General features: G+C 38.0%; 1 protein-coding gene across 5 annotated transcripts in view; it reads right to left on the reverse strand.

Moving 5' to 3' along the window:
• Window positions 1-17,859, reverse strand: part of LOC105498227 (activating transcription factor 6) — a 243,691-nt gene that overhangs the window by 194,217 nt on the left and 31,615 nt on the right. For all 5 annotated transcript variants that reach the window (XM_011770213.2, XM_024798090.2, XM_071082106.1 and 2 more), the window contains one exon: window positions 11,248-11,468. In XM_011770213.2, the coding sequence (XP_011768515.2) occupies window positions 11,248-11,468 (221 nt within the window). The remainder of the gene's footprint in view (window positions 1-11,247; window positions 11,469-17,859) is intronic.

Consider the following 17,859-nt stretch of genomic DNA (forward strand, 5'->3'; position numbering starts at 1 on the left):
AAATGAAAATACACAATTGGAAGTTAGGTGTCCTTAATTCCTGACCCAGCATTGCAATGACCTAATTGGACAATCAAAAAAAAAAAGAAAAGTCACGTCGCCTTGTAGGGTCTATTTACATATTAGTAAAAAGAGAGAGTTAAGCCAGAATAGTGCTTTTGACATTATTATAACCCAATATCAGGTTTATCACTTTAGTAAATCACTACAGCCTTTAAAAACAATTTGACAGAAAAGCACAGGACAGAATAAAAGAAAAAGGGTGCTTTATATGTAGTAAGAGTTGTTTCATGAGATTGTGTATGAGAGAGAAAGAGAAGTTAAATACATTTCTTACTGTGGATTGTGGATAAAAAAGTTTAAAGCCACTTCATTAGTCCTCTAAAGGTCCCATCCAATCCAAAAACAAAATAATTCTAGAGCTGCTGCTAAATAGATACACTTAATTTAATTGGCACAACGACGTAGCACAACAATGACTACTATATAATAAAATATGGATCTTATTAGTTTTGCTAAAGGTTTCATTTGATACCACCAAATTATTCAAATAAGGTCAATCTTTCTAAAACTTTGTCCCCCATGACTTAAAACTATCTGCTACTTTAATTTTCAAAAATTAAATCTTAAAACTATCTTAATTTTTGAAAATTAAATCTTAAAATGATCTTAATTTTTATGAATTAAGAAAAAACATTTGTAAGGGGAGAAAAAAGGTAGCACCAAGTTTCGAGATCTGGGTAATTTCTTCTTTTTATTTTTCTTTTCTTTTTTGTTTTCCCATAAAGTTGTAAGCAAAGGACTTGGGTAATTTAAAGTCTGAGCTGCATCAGGACTACCCTGAAAGTAAAGCCTCTATTAATGGAGCACAGAGTCATGACGACAACACTAGATTAGGAGAAGACCAGTTATAATTGAGCTAGGCTTGAATCCTAACTCAATTATAAGTGGTCAAATGATCTCACCTCAAATGGGGTGAGAATCAAATGGGTAATAGACATGAAAGTTCTCTGTAAGCTATAATATACCATACAAATACGACTTTCAGGAAAATTATGTAACACACACACACGTACACAGAGAGAGAGAGAGAGGAGGCAAAATTATTACTTCCATCAAGAATGTAACTCACAGCTGCTCTGATATACCATGCAACTAAAGCAATATTGAAAATACCTGCTCCTTTTCCAGCTCCCATTTTCAGATTTTAAGTTTTAAAATTAACACACACACACACACACAAGCATGAAATCTTATTTAGTCACTACAGAAGCAGAAAAAGTGCCTAAAACTTAACATTCCCCTGGGCACTCTGTCTGTTCCTTACTCTGTATTCCTCAGGGTCCTGATTCATTTCAAAGAGCTGTTATAAGATTTAAAGACAGGCCGGGCGCGGTGGCTTACGCCTGTAATCCCAGCACTTTGGGAGGCCAAGGCGGGCGGATCACAAGGTCAGGAGATCGAGACCACAGTGAAACCCCGTCTCTACTAAAAATACAAAAAATTAGCCGGGCGCGGTTGTGGGCGCCTGTAGTCCCAGCTACTCGGGAGGCTGAGGCAGGAGAATGGCGTGAACCCGGGAGGCGGAGCTTGCAGTGAGCCGAGATCGCGCCACTGCACTCCAGCCTGGGCTGGGCGACAGAGCGAGACTCCGTCTCAAAAAAAAAAAAAAAAAAGATTTAAAGACAGTATTTACAAGTTATGCACTTAGAAAAGTGCCTGGCACATAGTACTTTATTAACATTAGCCATCTTAGCAATACGACATTTGTTGAATCACTTAGCTAGTTGATTCCTTCAGTAGTAAAATGGGAATAAATGCCCCCTTCACAAGGACTTTGTGAAACCCAGTAAATATTGGGTCGACTGACAGAATTGTAATATTGACAGGTGATTGAACTATTTTATTAATGTAAATTATTGAAGTTGATAAAAGAATGTACCTATTCTTAGAAAATGCACACTGAAAAAATTAGGGGTAAAATACTGTGAGGTATGTAACTTACCCCTAAAATAGTTCAGGAAAAAAATTGTGTGTATAGGGATGGATGGATGGTTAGATGGTGGATGGGTGGATGGATGGATGGATGGATGCCGGATGGATGCCGGATGGATGGGTAGGTAGGTAGATAAAGAATAAGCCAGCAAATTGGGTAAAAGGTTAACAACAAGTGAATCTGGCTGAAGAATACCTGAGTGTTCTCTGTACTATTTTTGTTTTTGTACTTTTTGAAATTTAAAATTATAACCAAATACAAAGTTTAACATGTGCACTCATATAATAACCAAAGTTTAACATGTGGGAGCACACACACACAGCTGCAGTGTACACACACTGGGAAGTTATAAGAAGCCATAAGATACTTTCCTTTAGAACTCATACTCAAGGGAGATAAGAGCCACAGAAAAGTCTAACCATAACACTTCAAATTCTTGAATATCATTCTCGAACTACCTGTAAGCAGCCACAAGATCTCTCCTGCTAACAATTAATATTCTTTCACATGGTTATAAAACAGTAATCTTTCAGAGGGAATACCTCTTCAAGAATACACAGCCATCGACACTTTCATTTTTAAAATTTACCATTCTTCTTTGTGAATTATCTATTTGTATATATTGTCCACTGATGGTTGAATTTGCATTTTTCTCACTGATTTATACCTTTATATATTAAAAACGGTTCTTAAAAGACTGTGAAAATATACACGAGTGTTCAAAGTAGCATTATTCATAACAGACAAAAAGCGGAGACAACCCAAATGTCTACCAACTGATGAATGGATTATCAAAAATGTGGTATATCCATACAACAGAATATTATTCAGCCATAAAAAAGAATAAACACTGATACATGCTTCAACATGGCTGAAGCTTGAAAAACATATGGTAAGTGAAAGAAGCCATACACAAAAGGGCACATAGTATATGATTCCACTCATATGAAATGTCTGGGACAGACAACTCCACACAGACAGAAAACAGATTAAATGGCTACCAGGGGCTACAGGAAGGGAGGAATGAGGAAAGACTATGGCTAATGGACCATGGGGTTTTCTTTTTAGGGTGACAAAAATATTCTGGAATTAGACAGCAGTGATGGTACCACTAAATTGTACAGTTCAAAAGGGTGACCCTTATGGAATGTGCATTTTATCTCAATGAAGCTGTAAAAAAAAAAAGACAACAAAAGAGGTTATAGACTCCCCAGACAAATGCACATGCACATTGCTAACAACTATATGAGGGATGGGGTGAGGTGGGGTAAAGGGGTGTGATCTGATCTGGATTTGTGTCTCTACCCAAATCTCATGTTGAACTGTAATCCCCAATGTTGGAGGAAGGGCCTGGTGAAAGGTGATTAGATCATGGAGGCAGATTTCTGCCTTGCTATTCTCATGATTGTAAGTTCTCATAAGATCTGGTTGTTTAAAAGTGTGTAGCACTTTCCCCTTCTCTGTCTTTCTCCTGCTGTAGCCATGTAAGATGTGCCAGCTTCCCCCTCACCCACAGCCATGATTGTAAATTTCCGGAGGCTTCCCCAGTCATGCCTCCTGTACAGCCTGCAGAACCATGAGACGATTAAACCTCTTTTCTTTATAAATCATCCAGTTTCAGGTATTTCTTTATAGAAGTGTGAGAACTGACTAATACAGCATGCTGATTATGGAAACACTGAAACCCATGCAAGGACTCCATTAAGCCCTGTGACTTCTCAGTTAGAAATATCTCAGTGGAGGACCATTTGGTAAAACCTATCAAAATTGAACAAGTACCTACCTTCTGGCCCAGCAAATCCAATTCTAAAAATTTCTCCCATAGATATATTTGTATATGAACAAAATGAAATAAGTACCAAATTATTCAATGTAGAAATGTTTATAAAGAAAAAGACTGCAAAATTTTACAGTAATTATGGCACCCCTATGAAGTAGGTTACTATGTAGCTATTAAAATGCAGCTATTAAAAGAATAAGAAAAAGGCCAGGCATGGTGGCTTATGCCTGTAATCTCAGCACTTTGGGAGGCCACTGCAGGAGGATCATTTGAGACCAGGAGTTCAAGACCACTCTGCGCAATATAACAAGACCCCCATCTCTACAAAAAAAAAAAAAAAAATCAAAATTTAGCCAGGTGGCACATATCTAGCTATTCAGGAACCTGAGGCAGGAGGATTGCTTAAGCCCAGGTATTCAAGGCAATAGTGAGCTATGATCGTGCCACTGCACACGACTGCAACAGAGCGGCAGACAGTCTTTTAAAAAAAAAAAAAAAAGAACAAGAAGGAAACTTTTTATGCACTGATATGAAAAGATCTCTAAGGTATAAGTGAGAAAAGCAAGCTGCAAGATGACATGTACAGTATACTACCTTTTCTATAAAATAGGTCAATAAATAAAACTGTAAGTACTTATATATTAAAGAACTGTCTCCGGAAGAATGCACACAAAACTAGTAAGAATGACTACCAGACAGGAAAACTGATTTGCAAGAAAGCCTCTGGGGCATAAAAGGACTGTCTCCCTAGAATGAGTCCCCACAAGGTTTTGAGAATGGAAATTAGAGAAAGGAGAGAGAAGTATTTCATTATTTATTAAGATAAAAATCAGAATCCTTAAAAATAATTATTTATTATTCTTACAAAGATGCCAAACTGCTGGGTGCAGTGGCTCATGCCTGTAATCCCAGCACTTTGCGAGGCTGAGGCAGGTGGATCACTTGAGGCCAGGGGTTCGAGAACAGCTTGGCCAACCTGGTGAAACCCCGTCTCTACTAAAAGTACAAAAATTAGCTGGGCAAGGTGGCGCACAGCTGCAGTCCCAGCTACTCAGGAGGCTGAGGCAGGAGAATCGCTTGAACCTGGGAGGCGGAGGTTGCAGTAAGCCAAGAGCGCGCCATTGTACTCCAGCCTGGGCAACAGAGCGAGACTTTGTCTCAAAAAAGAAAAAAAAATGCCAAACTAAAAAGTACAAAAAGTACAGAATAAAGAATGCTAAGGTTGCCATAACATAAATTTATCCTAATGCAATGCATCAGGAAGGGAAAATAAACAAAAAAAAAAACCTGCTCACTTCCCCTTCCAAAACTACTATAGCCTCAAATGAAACTGAACTGCCAAAATCTTTATTCAAGATAAATGTTTAGAAGCTCCAAACCTACATTTAAAGAGATACTGCAATATTTTAACGAAGCATATTTTGTTTTATTTGCAGAGTTCCTGGTAGCAGCAAAGCCATAATGGAGTCAGCACAGAAGTAATTTTTTTTTACTAAACTCTGGATAACTCCAGCTCTCAAGATCCTTCCTATTGGATTTGTTCTGATAGATTCCTCTACTTTGCAGCCTAAAGAAATATCATGATCTCAACTTCTTGGTTGTTAGAAGTTATTAAAAAGTGCCTATTCATTATTTATCTTCTGATATCTAAGCTAGCCACATAATTTAAGGAGATTCAGCTCATGTATTGACCTAACCAGAGTCCTATTCTTGGGTGTTACAGATAAAACAAGCAACTTAAATGCCCATTGAAGTTTTGCTTTTTTCCTGAAATAAAACATAGGCACTCTCTGTTTTTCTGAGTTGCTATGCATTGCAAATAGATTATTATAGACATATTTTCTTGAGAAACACACCTCCAGGGAGTCTCTTATGAGTTTTGCTCCTACACGTCTTATTGGGTATGCAAAGAATGCAAGGCCCGGATCACTCTTTTCTCAGGCCATTCTCAAGGTTCAGTTACCAACAAGCAACCTTGAAGGATGAGATGAAATCTCCCTCTGGACAATGAGGAGGCTTGCTTTCTGCTTGCTATAAGCATGATAGATTCTCCAAGCTCACGTTCCTCCACTGCAAGAGAGGAACACTGTGTGCAGGGCACCCATCTAGGCCCATATCACATCACTTCCATAGAACAATACTAAAAATACCTGAAATCCCTAAATTAACTGTACACCAATTCTAGAGAAAGGATATACAAAGTTCTAATTTGGTATGACAGGAGAATCCCCTTCATGCCATTTCTAATACCTGCAAACCAGTAGAAAAGGATTCCCCCCAGCACCTGCCTTCTCATGATGGTTCTAGGAACCCAAGGCAGGGACTCCCAAAAGGTAGTCATTTTGGGATGGAGGGGATCAAGTTTCCTAACTATAGGATTTAGAAACAGGGTGAAAGGTGATGAAGAGTTTGGAAGGTATTCAGTGCGGTGACTGAGCCGGAAGGAAGGAGGCTCCTAACGGTAGTTTGTATTCCTTTATCAACCTCACATCTGAGGTTATTTCTAGTTCTGTGTTAGTTCTGGAAACTTTTCTTTCCATTATTCCCACTTGGTGATTTCCACTAAAAGTATTTGCTCCAATGTGGCCCACTGTGGAAAATGTAGAATTTTACCACTTTTTTTTCTGGTCTTTTGTGCCAATAACTAAAACAATGTAATTCCTATAACCTTAAAACCAGGGCAGTAATGTTTCATAAACTTTATGGGATTATGATGGGTAGGTGGAAGTAGTGAGTGCAATGCAGATTTAAACAGACTGCTTGTTGTTAAGCCCTTGGTTTGACGTGTGGCAACATTAAATAGCCCTTTAAAGAAAGATAAGGCCGGGCGCGGTGGCTCAAGCCTGTAATCCCAGCACTTTGGGAGGCCGAGGCGGGTGGATCACGAGGTCAGGAGATCGAGACTATCCTGGCTAACATGGTGAAACCCCGTCTCTACTAAAAAATACAAAAAACTAGCCGGGCGTGGTGGTGGGCGCCTGTAGTCTCAGCTACTCGGGAGGCTGAGGCGGGAGAATGGCATGAACCCGGGAGGCGGAGCTTGCAGTGAGCCGAGATCACGCCACTGCACTCCAGCCTGGGAGACACAGCGAGACTCCGTCTCAAAAAAAATAAATAAATAAAAAAATAAAGAAAGATAAGCATGCTCTCCTATAAAGTCAACTTTGTAGTTCCAAGATTGCCATTATTAAGAAACTGCACAGAGAACTTCTACACTGAAATGAGAGATCATGTTCATTTTTTCCATCAGGATCACAGTCAAAAACAAACCATATTTCTTGAAAACTTAGGTGAGGTCTCCAAGAGTTAAACAAAACAGATTTGCCAGCAAAAGGCAGGAAGAGTAAGATTATAATTTGAACCAGGCAAACTGTTTCATAACAGAAAATGTGGCATTTAATGCAGTTTGCAGAATATGGTATGCTAAAAACACTACTTATGGCAGTAGCAGGCCTCTAGAGAGTGAAATCAGCCAAACAAAAGAACTAAAAAAGGTAGAAAAAGAAGCCATGTCAGCATTACAAAGCCACAAAAAACTGATATGATTTTTTTCTTGGTGATTTATAATTTTTTTACCATACTTTTGGTTTAAAAGTACAAAAAGTATACGATAAAAACATTTTCTTTTTGACCATTTTAAATTAGGAATTTATATTAATTCAAATTTATCCTAATTTAACAGGACTAGTGTTTTAACAGACACATGTAATACTGAGGTCAACAAAGTTACTAATGTAGAAGACTATCAAAGTTCTGATCAAAGTTCTGCTCTGCGACACCTTCTGGAACAGATTTACTTTGGGTTCCTGAGTGGGTTGGCCTGCTGCTAGGATAGACTAATGTTTCTTTACTTGAAATAAACATTCAGTCAAAATTTCTACCAAAAAAAACCCTCATATTGAAAGGCTTGGCTCATGTCTCAATGTGCTGGCCAAGTAAAAATAAGCACAAAAACCTCAATGCAGGTTGACTAGAAAATTATTCTAATTGTCCTTAGGTCTCTTTGCATTAAACATAAAGTACTTGAATCTTTCTTTCTTTTATAATCCTGTCAGTTCTAAACTTTGAAAAGACTGTGTCTATTCGGCTTTTGTACTCTGAAGGGGGCTCTGCAAATTTAAAGTATTTTTAATGAAATATTTTAGACACAAAAAAAGATAAAGACTAATTAGAACTTTAAAAATACACAGGTCAATGGTATATCACTGTTAAAAAATTAACAATCTAAATGCACATTCATACAATAAATGTACACACTCATACATTTTACATTCATACATTGAGACTTTGCTGACAAAGTCTCAATTAACATGGAAGAACTGGGGGATGTGTGAGATAGGAAAACATAGAACTAATAAGTATTAGCTTTTGTTTCTAGCAGTATTTATTGGTTCTATATTTTCTCATATTTTTAACAGTGATATACTGTTGACCTATATATTTTTAAAGTTCTAATTAATCTTTATCTTTTTTCATGTCTAAAAGAGTTCATTAAAAATACTTTAAATTTACAGAGCCCCCTTAAGAGTACAAAAGCTGAACAGACACGGTCTTTCACACCAGAGAACTAATAAAGGATGTCTGGGTAATAGACCAACATATAATTAATTGGACTATGTTTAGAGAGTATAAAATGGGTCAATGGCATATAGTGATGATTGCCAACATTAAGATGCTCTTTATTCAGACAGTAAGCCTAAAAGTGGGGAAAAAAAAGGCGGGGGGTGCTCTTCTGGTTTTTAAATACAATGACTGTATCCAAAAACCTCATGTTTAGAAGAAACCTTTCTATATCTTTCCTGCGCCTGTTCCAGATAACTCTTCTGGAACAAGCCAAACAATTCTATTTTCCACATAACAACCCTCCTTTCCTGGAAGATGGCTCCCAGGTCTACTTTCCATCCTCTCTTCTTCAGTTTACTGAATCATTCCAACCCTTAACCCACTCCTCTACCTATGACATGGTTTCTAGATATTCTCCCCATCCTAGCTATGCTTCTCTGGACTTTTCCATGCTTGGGATGACTTAAATTAATATTGTTAATATTTTTTAACAACAGTGATATACTGTTGACCTATGTATTTTTAAAGTTCTATTAGTCTTTATCTTTTTTTTTTTTTTTTTTTTTTTTTTTTGAGACGGAGTCTTGCTCTGTAGCCCGGGCTGGAGTACAGTGGCCGGATCTCAGCGCACTGCAAGCTCCGCCTCCCGGGTTTATGCCGTTCTCCTGCCTCAGCCTCCGGAGTAGCTGGGACTGCAGGCGCCCGCCACCTCGCCCGGCTAGTTTTTTGTATTTTTAGTAGAGACGGGGTTTCACGGTGTTAGCCAGGATGGTCTCGATCTCCTGACCTCGTGATCCACCCGTCTCGGCCTCCCAAAGTGCTGGGATTACAGGCTTGAGCCACCGCGCCCGGCTATCTTTTTTTCATGTCTAAAATATTTCATAAAAATATTTTAGCCGGGCGCGGTGGCTCAAGCCTGTAATCCCAGCACTTTGGGAGGCCGAGGCAGGCGGATCACGAGGTCAGGAGATCGAGACCATCCTGGCTAACACGGTGAAACCCCGTCTCTACTAAAAAATACAAAAAACTAGCCGGGCGAGGTGGCGGGCGCCTGTAGTCCCAGCTACTCGGGAGGCTGAGGCAGGCTGGGAATGGCGTAAACCCGGGAGGCGGAGCTTGCAGTGAGCTGAGATCTGGCCACTGCACTCCAGCCTGGGCGGCAGCGCGAGACTCTGTCTCAAAAAAACAAAAAACAAAACAAAACAAAAAAATTTGTAATGTACTAACATATTACATAAAGGCAACTTTGGATATTTTCTGTTGCAAGTTTCATTTGGTATTATAAAAGAAACATTCAAGTTCATAATTTAAAGAGTATTAAAAACAAATTTCAAAGGATTATTTTAAAAAATCCTTTTTCATCATTCTTAACCTGGTTGGTCTCCCATGAAAACCATACTCTTTTCTTATTGGTCACACAACTTTTTAATTGAAAATATCACAGAAAGCTTCTGGATTTTTGTTGTTGTCATTTTTTTTTTTTTTTTTTTACATATTGTAGAAATTTTTCCATGCACCAAAAGGATAGAAAAATAAACACCCAGCTTCCATGATTATCAACATTTTGCCCATCCAGTTGCCTCTATCCTGTGCTCACCACCTTCCCATCCCAGCAACATACTGTTTCATCTTCAACTGAAACACACACTATGTATTAGAGCCTATTACACCATAAGCATTGTGCTTACCTCTTCTAGTCCTCAAAACAAACCAACATAACAGTCAAGCCTAATCCTGTACTGTCCACGATCTCTAGTCTCATAGCAACACTAATTTTCCTATTCCATGTCTTGACATGCATTGTTTTCAATACCTATACAAACGATGGGACTCTTATTCTAGAAATTGGATGCTCTACTTTCACTAGACAATATTCCTTTGTTACGAATTCTTACAATATTGCTGGCTGAGATTACTGTTCATGCAACTGTGGAGCAATCTTATAATTAAATGGGTCACTGACATGCCGGTTAATAAATTCTGGTAGACAGATCAGACAGTAGTCTGATAAACAACCTTGCATAACCAACAGGATTTTAAAATTACTTTTCAAATGCATTCTACCTAAAGAAAGGATGAAGAAGTAATATTAACAACTGGTAGTATCCATTTTTATTTTAAAGAAAACATACACACTTTGCTTTCCCAATCATAACTTTAGAGAATCCACTGTTTCACTATATAACATTCATTAAATTTTAGGACCAAAATGTTCAATTACTGTTTAATACATAACATGAGTTATTTCCAATCATTTTGAAAGAAAGCAAGAGTTAGTTCACAAGTGCGGTCACTGGCTTTAGAGAGTGACAGGTCTTAGGAAACCAATTGATTTACAAATCATAAGAAATCCCTACAACATGCTAGAAAATTTAAAGGTTTGCAAAAATGGGAAAGTACCAAATAATCACGAAGAGACAGAATTCCTAGGAGTAGCAAGTCATCATTATGAAGTGGTGAAAACCCTTCAAAAGGGCAAGGAAGAAAGCTAAATATAAAACCCGCCTAAAAAGTAGTCTATAGACTCTTATCTGAAGAGTTGCTAAAACATTTCAATCAGGAAACTTTGAATCTGTAAAATATTAATGGATGATTGGGTTGAGGGTGTAAGGGCTTGAAAAGAGTAATAAGAGGGTTGGTTCTAAAGAAGAAGTAAAGAAGAGGGAGGTATGCATACTTCGCTTTTCATCAAACCACTTCAGACTTTCAAAAACCTTTTCACTTAGATTCTAACATAGTAAGCCTTACCCTAATTTTCCTCCAAAGACTAGATGTGCAATTCAGCACACTCTTTTATTTGATGCAATATAAGAAACTCTAAAAAAAAAAAAAGGCAACAAAAGCAAAAGGTGTTTTTTGTTGGTTTTTAAATTAGGCATTAAGAGAAGCACTAAGTTTCAAAACTTACATCTGAACCCACATTTCTCATGGTACTTTGTAGGACAGGTTTAGTCACAGAAAGTTTTCCATTCACTGGGCTATTCGCCGAAGGGGCTGGTACCACATTCACCACGTGATTAGGTAGCTGTGTGACTCCCCCAGCAACAGCAAGGACTGGCTGAGCAGAGGGCAGAACTCCAGGTGCTTGAAGTTGTACCACAGTAGGCTGAGACAGCAAAACCGTCTGGCCTGCATTAGAAAAAAGAAAAGCAATCAGAGGGTACACAACTGTTGTGGCAGGGGAAGCAGCTTATAATTAGGTCTCTTCTGCAGACGTAATGGGTAAGATCAACACCAAGGGATTTGACACCATCAGTTAAAACATTGGATCGATAGCAGCACACACTTACGGTGACTTTGTTATGTTTTTAATGGGACCAACTAAATTCATCTCTTTGAACTATCATTAACAATATACTTTCTTATTTATCTTTATCAACTAAATAGCTATCAAATTTGCTGTAATCCCTGGATTTCTAAGAATTAACCTCTGAAATTTGTTAGTGCTAAAAGGATTTGTCTTATTATAAATAACAAATCTTTTACACTGAACATGGAGAGTCATGTATTCTAAATTAATAGGATTTACAAATGCACACAACACCAAAAATATCTGAACATAAACGTAGTAATAGTAACTCAGTATTAGAAGAAGAAGGAGCTACAAGCCAGGCACTGTGGCTCACACCTGTAATCCCAGTGCTTTGGGAGGCCAGGAGTTTGAGACCAGGCAAGGCAACATAGTGATACCCTGTCTCTACAAAAAAAAAATGTAAAAATTAGCCGGGTATGGTATGGTGGTATGTACCTCGAGTCTTAGCTACTTGGGAGGCTGAGGCAGGCACATCCCTAAAAAGGACAACAAAAAAAAAAAAAGGACTACAAATACCAAAAAACTTAAAACCATTTGAGATTAAATCTTAGCTAACAATCACGGTAAACATAAATCTGTGATTCAAAATAGTCTGTAGATGACACCAGCCCTTTCCCTCTTCCCCCAAAAATGGCCTTCAATTCTTTTCAGAGTCTTTGGATGTATCATTATTTTAAATTTATGCTAATTTGAGGAGAATTAGTAGAGGTTGAACATCCTTAATCCAAAAACCCAAAATCCAAAATGCTCCAAAATCCAAAACTTTTTGAGTGCTGACACAACTCCACAAGTGGAAAACTCCACACTTCTGGTCCCAAGTATTTTGGATAAGGGATACTCAATCTGTAAAAATGACAATGAAGATGGTGTTGTTAACTCAGCAGAAAAAGTGCCTATAGATGGCATGGTAAAAATGTGTGATGGGCCTAGTAAATGACTAAAGCAGCATACAGTCATAACAGAAAAAGAAATCATGTCAGTTTATAAAATCAAAAAGAGACTTCTAAGACAAAAACTTGTTAATGAGGCAGATGACTCCATAGAAAACATTTCTAGAAGTCATCCAACAGAATGCCTCCTCATCCCCAGAGGACCCACTTCCAGTCCCTCAACTGCTTCTGACGTTTCTTCTCACCTGAAGACATAAAATAGAGGGTACAGTAGGCTTTTAATGAAAACATAGCATCAAAAGCAGAGACTGAAAGCTGCCATTTTTTGTTGTTGCTGTTGTGTAGTAGCTGACACTTCTATTCTGGTGATTCTACTGTCCTGTCTAGTTACCCTGTACACATTATTTTTCCACTGTATTGATGGTATGTCATAATTTTTGTTAAGTTCTTACGTGTGAATTTGTGAATAAGTGTAATAAAATGATTGCTTGTCAGTAGCATATGAATTTAGAGCCAGGAATGATGGTGGTGCCAAACAACTACAGATTGTCCACATGAGATAGTGACAACTGTGCTTTCTGATGGTTCAATGTATGCAAACTTTGTTTCATACACAAACTTACTTAAAATATTATATAAAAATTACCTTCAGGCTATGTGTATAAGATATACATGAAACATAAATGAATTTCATGTTAGACTTGGGTTCTGTCCCCAAGATATCTCATTATATATATGCAAATATTCTAAAATCCAAAAGTACCCAAAATCTGAAACACTTCTGGTTGCAAGCATTTCATTTAAGGGGTACTAAACCTGTACCATTAACCTAAAGACTTATACAACTCATACCACTAATCTATTAAAAATTTTACTTGCCTGCTAAGTGCTTCCTTTCAGATCTGGCAGATTTTTACAAGGTGTTGAAAGCCTTGCCTAACATCCACAGCTGCTTGAGCCTATCTAACAAAATGAAGGTACTAAAATAACTGGCAACTAAAATCCCATGTAAATTTATAATTTAAGAAAAAAAAAGCATTATGCTTTCAAACAGGTTGACACATGTAAAACTCAGCTCAGTATTTCAAAGGATCGGGGAAAACTAAAAATTAAAATAAAGATTCAGAACACCTGTTTGTCAAGAACATCTGTCTTAGCTAAAAAAGATAACTTATAAAAGCAAAGCCCTTATTTCAGATGGCCTCAAAAAACACACTGAAAGTAGCAGAATACAATAAGCAGCATTTTATCCCAGATAAGAAGATCTAAAAATAATTTCATGGATTTGGAGTAGAGAATATGTATTAATACTTGGGCATAAATGATCATTAAACATTTTTACCTCCTTATTTTCCCTTGGACTCAGTTTTTCTTTCCCCCAACTTTTACTTTAGGTTCAGGGGGTACACATGCAGATTTGTCACATGGATAAATTGCATGTCACAGGTGTTTGGCACTCAGATTATTTCATCACTCAGGTGATGAGCACAGTACCCAACAGGTAATTTTTTGATCCTCACCCTCCTTGTATCCTCCACCCTCAAAAGTAGCCCCTGTTGGACGGGCGCGGTGGCTCAAGCCTGTAATCCCAGCATTTTGGGAGGCCGAGACGGGCGGATCACGAGGTCAGGAGATCAAGACCATCCTGGCTAACACGGTGAAACCCCATCTCTACTAAAAAATACAAAAAACTAGCCGGGCGAGGTGGCGGGTGCCTGTAGTCCCAGCTACTTGGGAGGCTGAGGCAGGAGAATGGTGTAAACCCCGGAGGCGGAGCTTGCAGTGAGCTGAGAATGGGCCACTGTACTCCAGCCAGGGAGACAGAGCGAGACTCTGTCTCAAAAAAAAAAAAAGTAGCCCCTGTTGTCTATTGTTCCCTTTTTATGTCTATGTGTACTCAATGTATAGCTCCCACTTATAAAAGCGAGCACGCGGTATTTGGTTTTCCGTGCCTGCGTTAATTATCTTAGGACAATGGCCTCCAGCTCCATCCATGTTGGTGCAAAGACCATGATTTCATTCTTTTTTATGGCTGTGTAGTATTGAATGGTGTATATGTACATTTTCTTTATCTAGTTCACCACTGAGGGGCATCTAGGTTGATTCCATGTCTTTACCATTGCAAACAGTTCTATGATGAACATATGTGTGCATGTGTCTTTATATTCCCTGGGGGGTATATACCCAGTAATGGGACTGCTGGGTCAAATGGTAGTTCTGCTTTAAGTTATTTGAGAAATCTACAAACTGCATTCAGTGGATGAACCAATTTACATTCCCACCAGCAATGTATATGCAATCACTTTTCTCTGCAATCTCACCAGCATCGGATATTTTTCAACTTTTTGATAGTAGCCATTCTGACTGATGTGAGATGGTATCTCAATGTGGTTTTGATTTGCATTTCTCTAATGATTAGTGATGTTGAGCATTTTTTCATACGCTTGTTGGCCATGTCTATGTCTTCTTTTGACAAGTGTCTGTTCATGTCCTTTGCCCACTTTTTAATGCGGTTGTTTGTTTTTTGCTTGTTAATTTAGGTTTCTTATGGATTCTGGAGATTAGACCTTTGTTGGATACACTGTTTGCAAATATTCTCTCCCATTCTGTAGGCTGTCCTATTACTCTGTTGATAGTTTCTTTTGCTGTGCAGAAGCTCTTTAATTGATTTTTATTTATTTATTTTTGAGCTCTGTCGCCCAGGCTAGAGTGTAGTGGCACAATCTCAGCTCACTGCACCTGCGGCCTCCTGGGTTCAAGCAATTCTCCTGCCTCAGCCTCCCAAGTAACTGGGATTACAAGCATGCACCACCATGCCTGGCTAATTTATGTATTTTTAGTAGAGATGGGGTTTCACCATATTGGCCAGGCTAGTCTTGAACTCCTGATCTCAAGCGATCCACCCTTCAGCCTCCCAAAGTGCTCGGATTACAGGTGTGAACCACCACACCCAACCTCTTTAGTTTAATTAGGTCCCATTTGTCGATTTTTGTTTTTGTTGCAATTGCTTTTGGAGTCTTCATCATGAAATCTTTGACAGGGCCTATGTCCAGAACTGTATTTCCTAGATTTTCTTCTAGGGTTTTTATAATATAATTTGGGCATGTACATTTAAGTCTTTCATCCATCTTGAGTTGGGTTTTATATACACTTAAAGGAAAGGATCCACTTTCAATCTTTTGCATATGGCTAGCCAGTTATCTTATCACCATTTATTGAATAGGGCATCCTTTCCCCCAGTCTGTTTTTGTTAAAGACCAGATGGTTGCAGGGGTGCAGCTTTACTTCTGGGTTCTCTAACCTAATCCATAGGTCTATGTGTCTGTTTTTGTACCAGTATCATGCTGTTTTGGTTACTGTAGCCTTGTAGTACAGTTTGAAATCAGGTAGTGTGATGTCTCTCGCTTTGTTCTTTTTGCTTAGGACTGTTTTGGCTACTTAGGCTCTTTTTCAGTTCCATGTGAACTTTAGAATAGTTTGTTCTAATTGTGTAAAAAATGTTATTGGCAGTTTGATAGGAATAGCATTAAATCTGTAAATTGCTTTGAGCAGTATGGCCATTTTAACACTATCGATTCTTCCTATCCATGAGCATGGAATGTTTTTCCATTTGTTTGTGTCATCTCTGATTTCTTTCAGCAGTGCTTTGTAATACTCATTGTAGAGATCTTTCACCTCCCCAGCTTGCTGTATTCCCAGGTACTTTATATTCTTTTTTTGGCTATCGTGAATGAAATTGCATTCTTGATTTGGCTCTCAGCTTGAACATTACTGGGGTATAGAAATGCTGCTGACTTTTGTACATTGATTTTGTATCCTAAAACTTTGCTGAAGTTGTGTATCAGATCTAGGAGACTTGGGCAGAGACTATGGGTTTTCTAGGTATAGAATCGTATCGTCTGTGAAGAGAGATGGTTTGATTTCCTCTCTTCCTATTTGGATGCCTTTTATTTCTTTCTCTTGCCTGACTGCTTCCGGCACTATGTTGAATATGAGCGGTGAGAGGGGCATCCTTGTCTTGTTCTGGTTCTCAAAGGGAATGTGCTTCCAGCTCTCATACATTCGTTATGATGCTGGCTGTGGACTTGCTATAGATGGTTCTTATTATTTTGAGGTATGTTCCTTTGATGCCTAATTTGTTTTGAGGTAGACTCCATTCTTTTATGAAGTAAAAACATATAAAATGGAGAAATTACTCATAAGCAGACATAAATATGTTTACGCCAAATACGCAAATAAAAATTAGTAACACATAAAGTAAATAGCATATGACCAAGTGTTAGGTTTTAATAACAATAAGAAATTACAGTCAATCTGGCACTATGAAAATACATATTCATCATATTGTAGAGAAAAAAAAAAAAAATCAAGAATTCCCAAGTGCTCAAGTCGCAGCCAGAGCAATCAGGCAAAACAAAGAAATAAAAGGCATCCAAATATGAAGAGAGGAAGTCAAACTACCTCTCACACAGATGATATAATTCTACACCTAGAAAACCCATAGTCTCTCCCCAAAGGCTCCTGAATATAAGAGCTCTCTTTTAATATAAAATAATATCATGGTCACCCAAAATCATCAAGGTTGTCCTTTTAGTTTCTATGGATTGAGAAAATACATGATGGAAAAAGGCTGCTAAGAATTTAGTGAAGATTTAAAATGAACTTAGAGTTTACTAGTCAGAAGTATAGCTATACAAATTTGAAGAGCTGTACAAAGATATATGAAACAAATTATTTATTTGGTCTACAGAAAATGCTTGCTTCAAGTATGGATTTACAGATGCTCTGCAAAATGCCATAAGGCTACTACCCCCATCACCCACACCCCAGGGTCCACAATACACAGATTGAGAACCACTGACTTAAACCAATACTTTGAGAAGAGTATTACAGGAAGCCATGTTCTACATCATCTGAGTTTAAAAATTATGATTAAAAGATACCCCCCCAAAATTAAACACTGTTCAGGGAAATTTGGGAGTATTTTAAAGAACAGAAGAGGTATAAACATAATGAATTAGGTAACTTATAAGAAAGAATCCTATTTCTAGCTACAGTTACAGATTTAAAGCCCTGGCAGATAACTTGTACAGAAGGCTTTGTAATATTTCTTAAACTAATTAAGAAAAATAATCCAAATCTGTACTGCCAATTGTGTAGTACACTGTGTAGTCACTGTCTCCTTGCTGAGAGTGCTGAGCATCACACAAAGGAGATGTGTGTGTACCAAAGGCAAGGCATCTGTACCAAATGTGGCTTGAGTCCTACCAAGCCACTGCTGCCTCCCTTTTTTTCCCATATAGTACATCAAGCCTTT

This window comes from Macaca nemestrina, chromosome 1 (assembly GCF_043159975.1).
Source record: "Macaca nemestrina isolate mMacNem1 chromosome 1, mMacNem.hap1, whole genome shotgun sequence".
NCBI classification, from domain to species: Eukaryota; Metazoa; Chordata; class Mammalia; order Primates; family Cercopithecidae; genus Macaca; species Macaca nemestrina.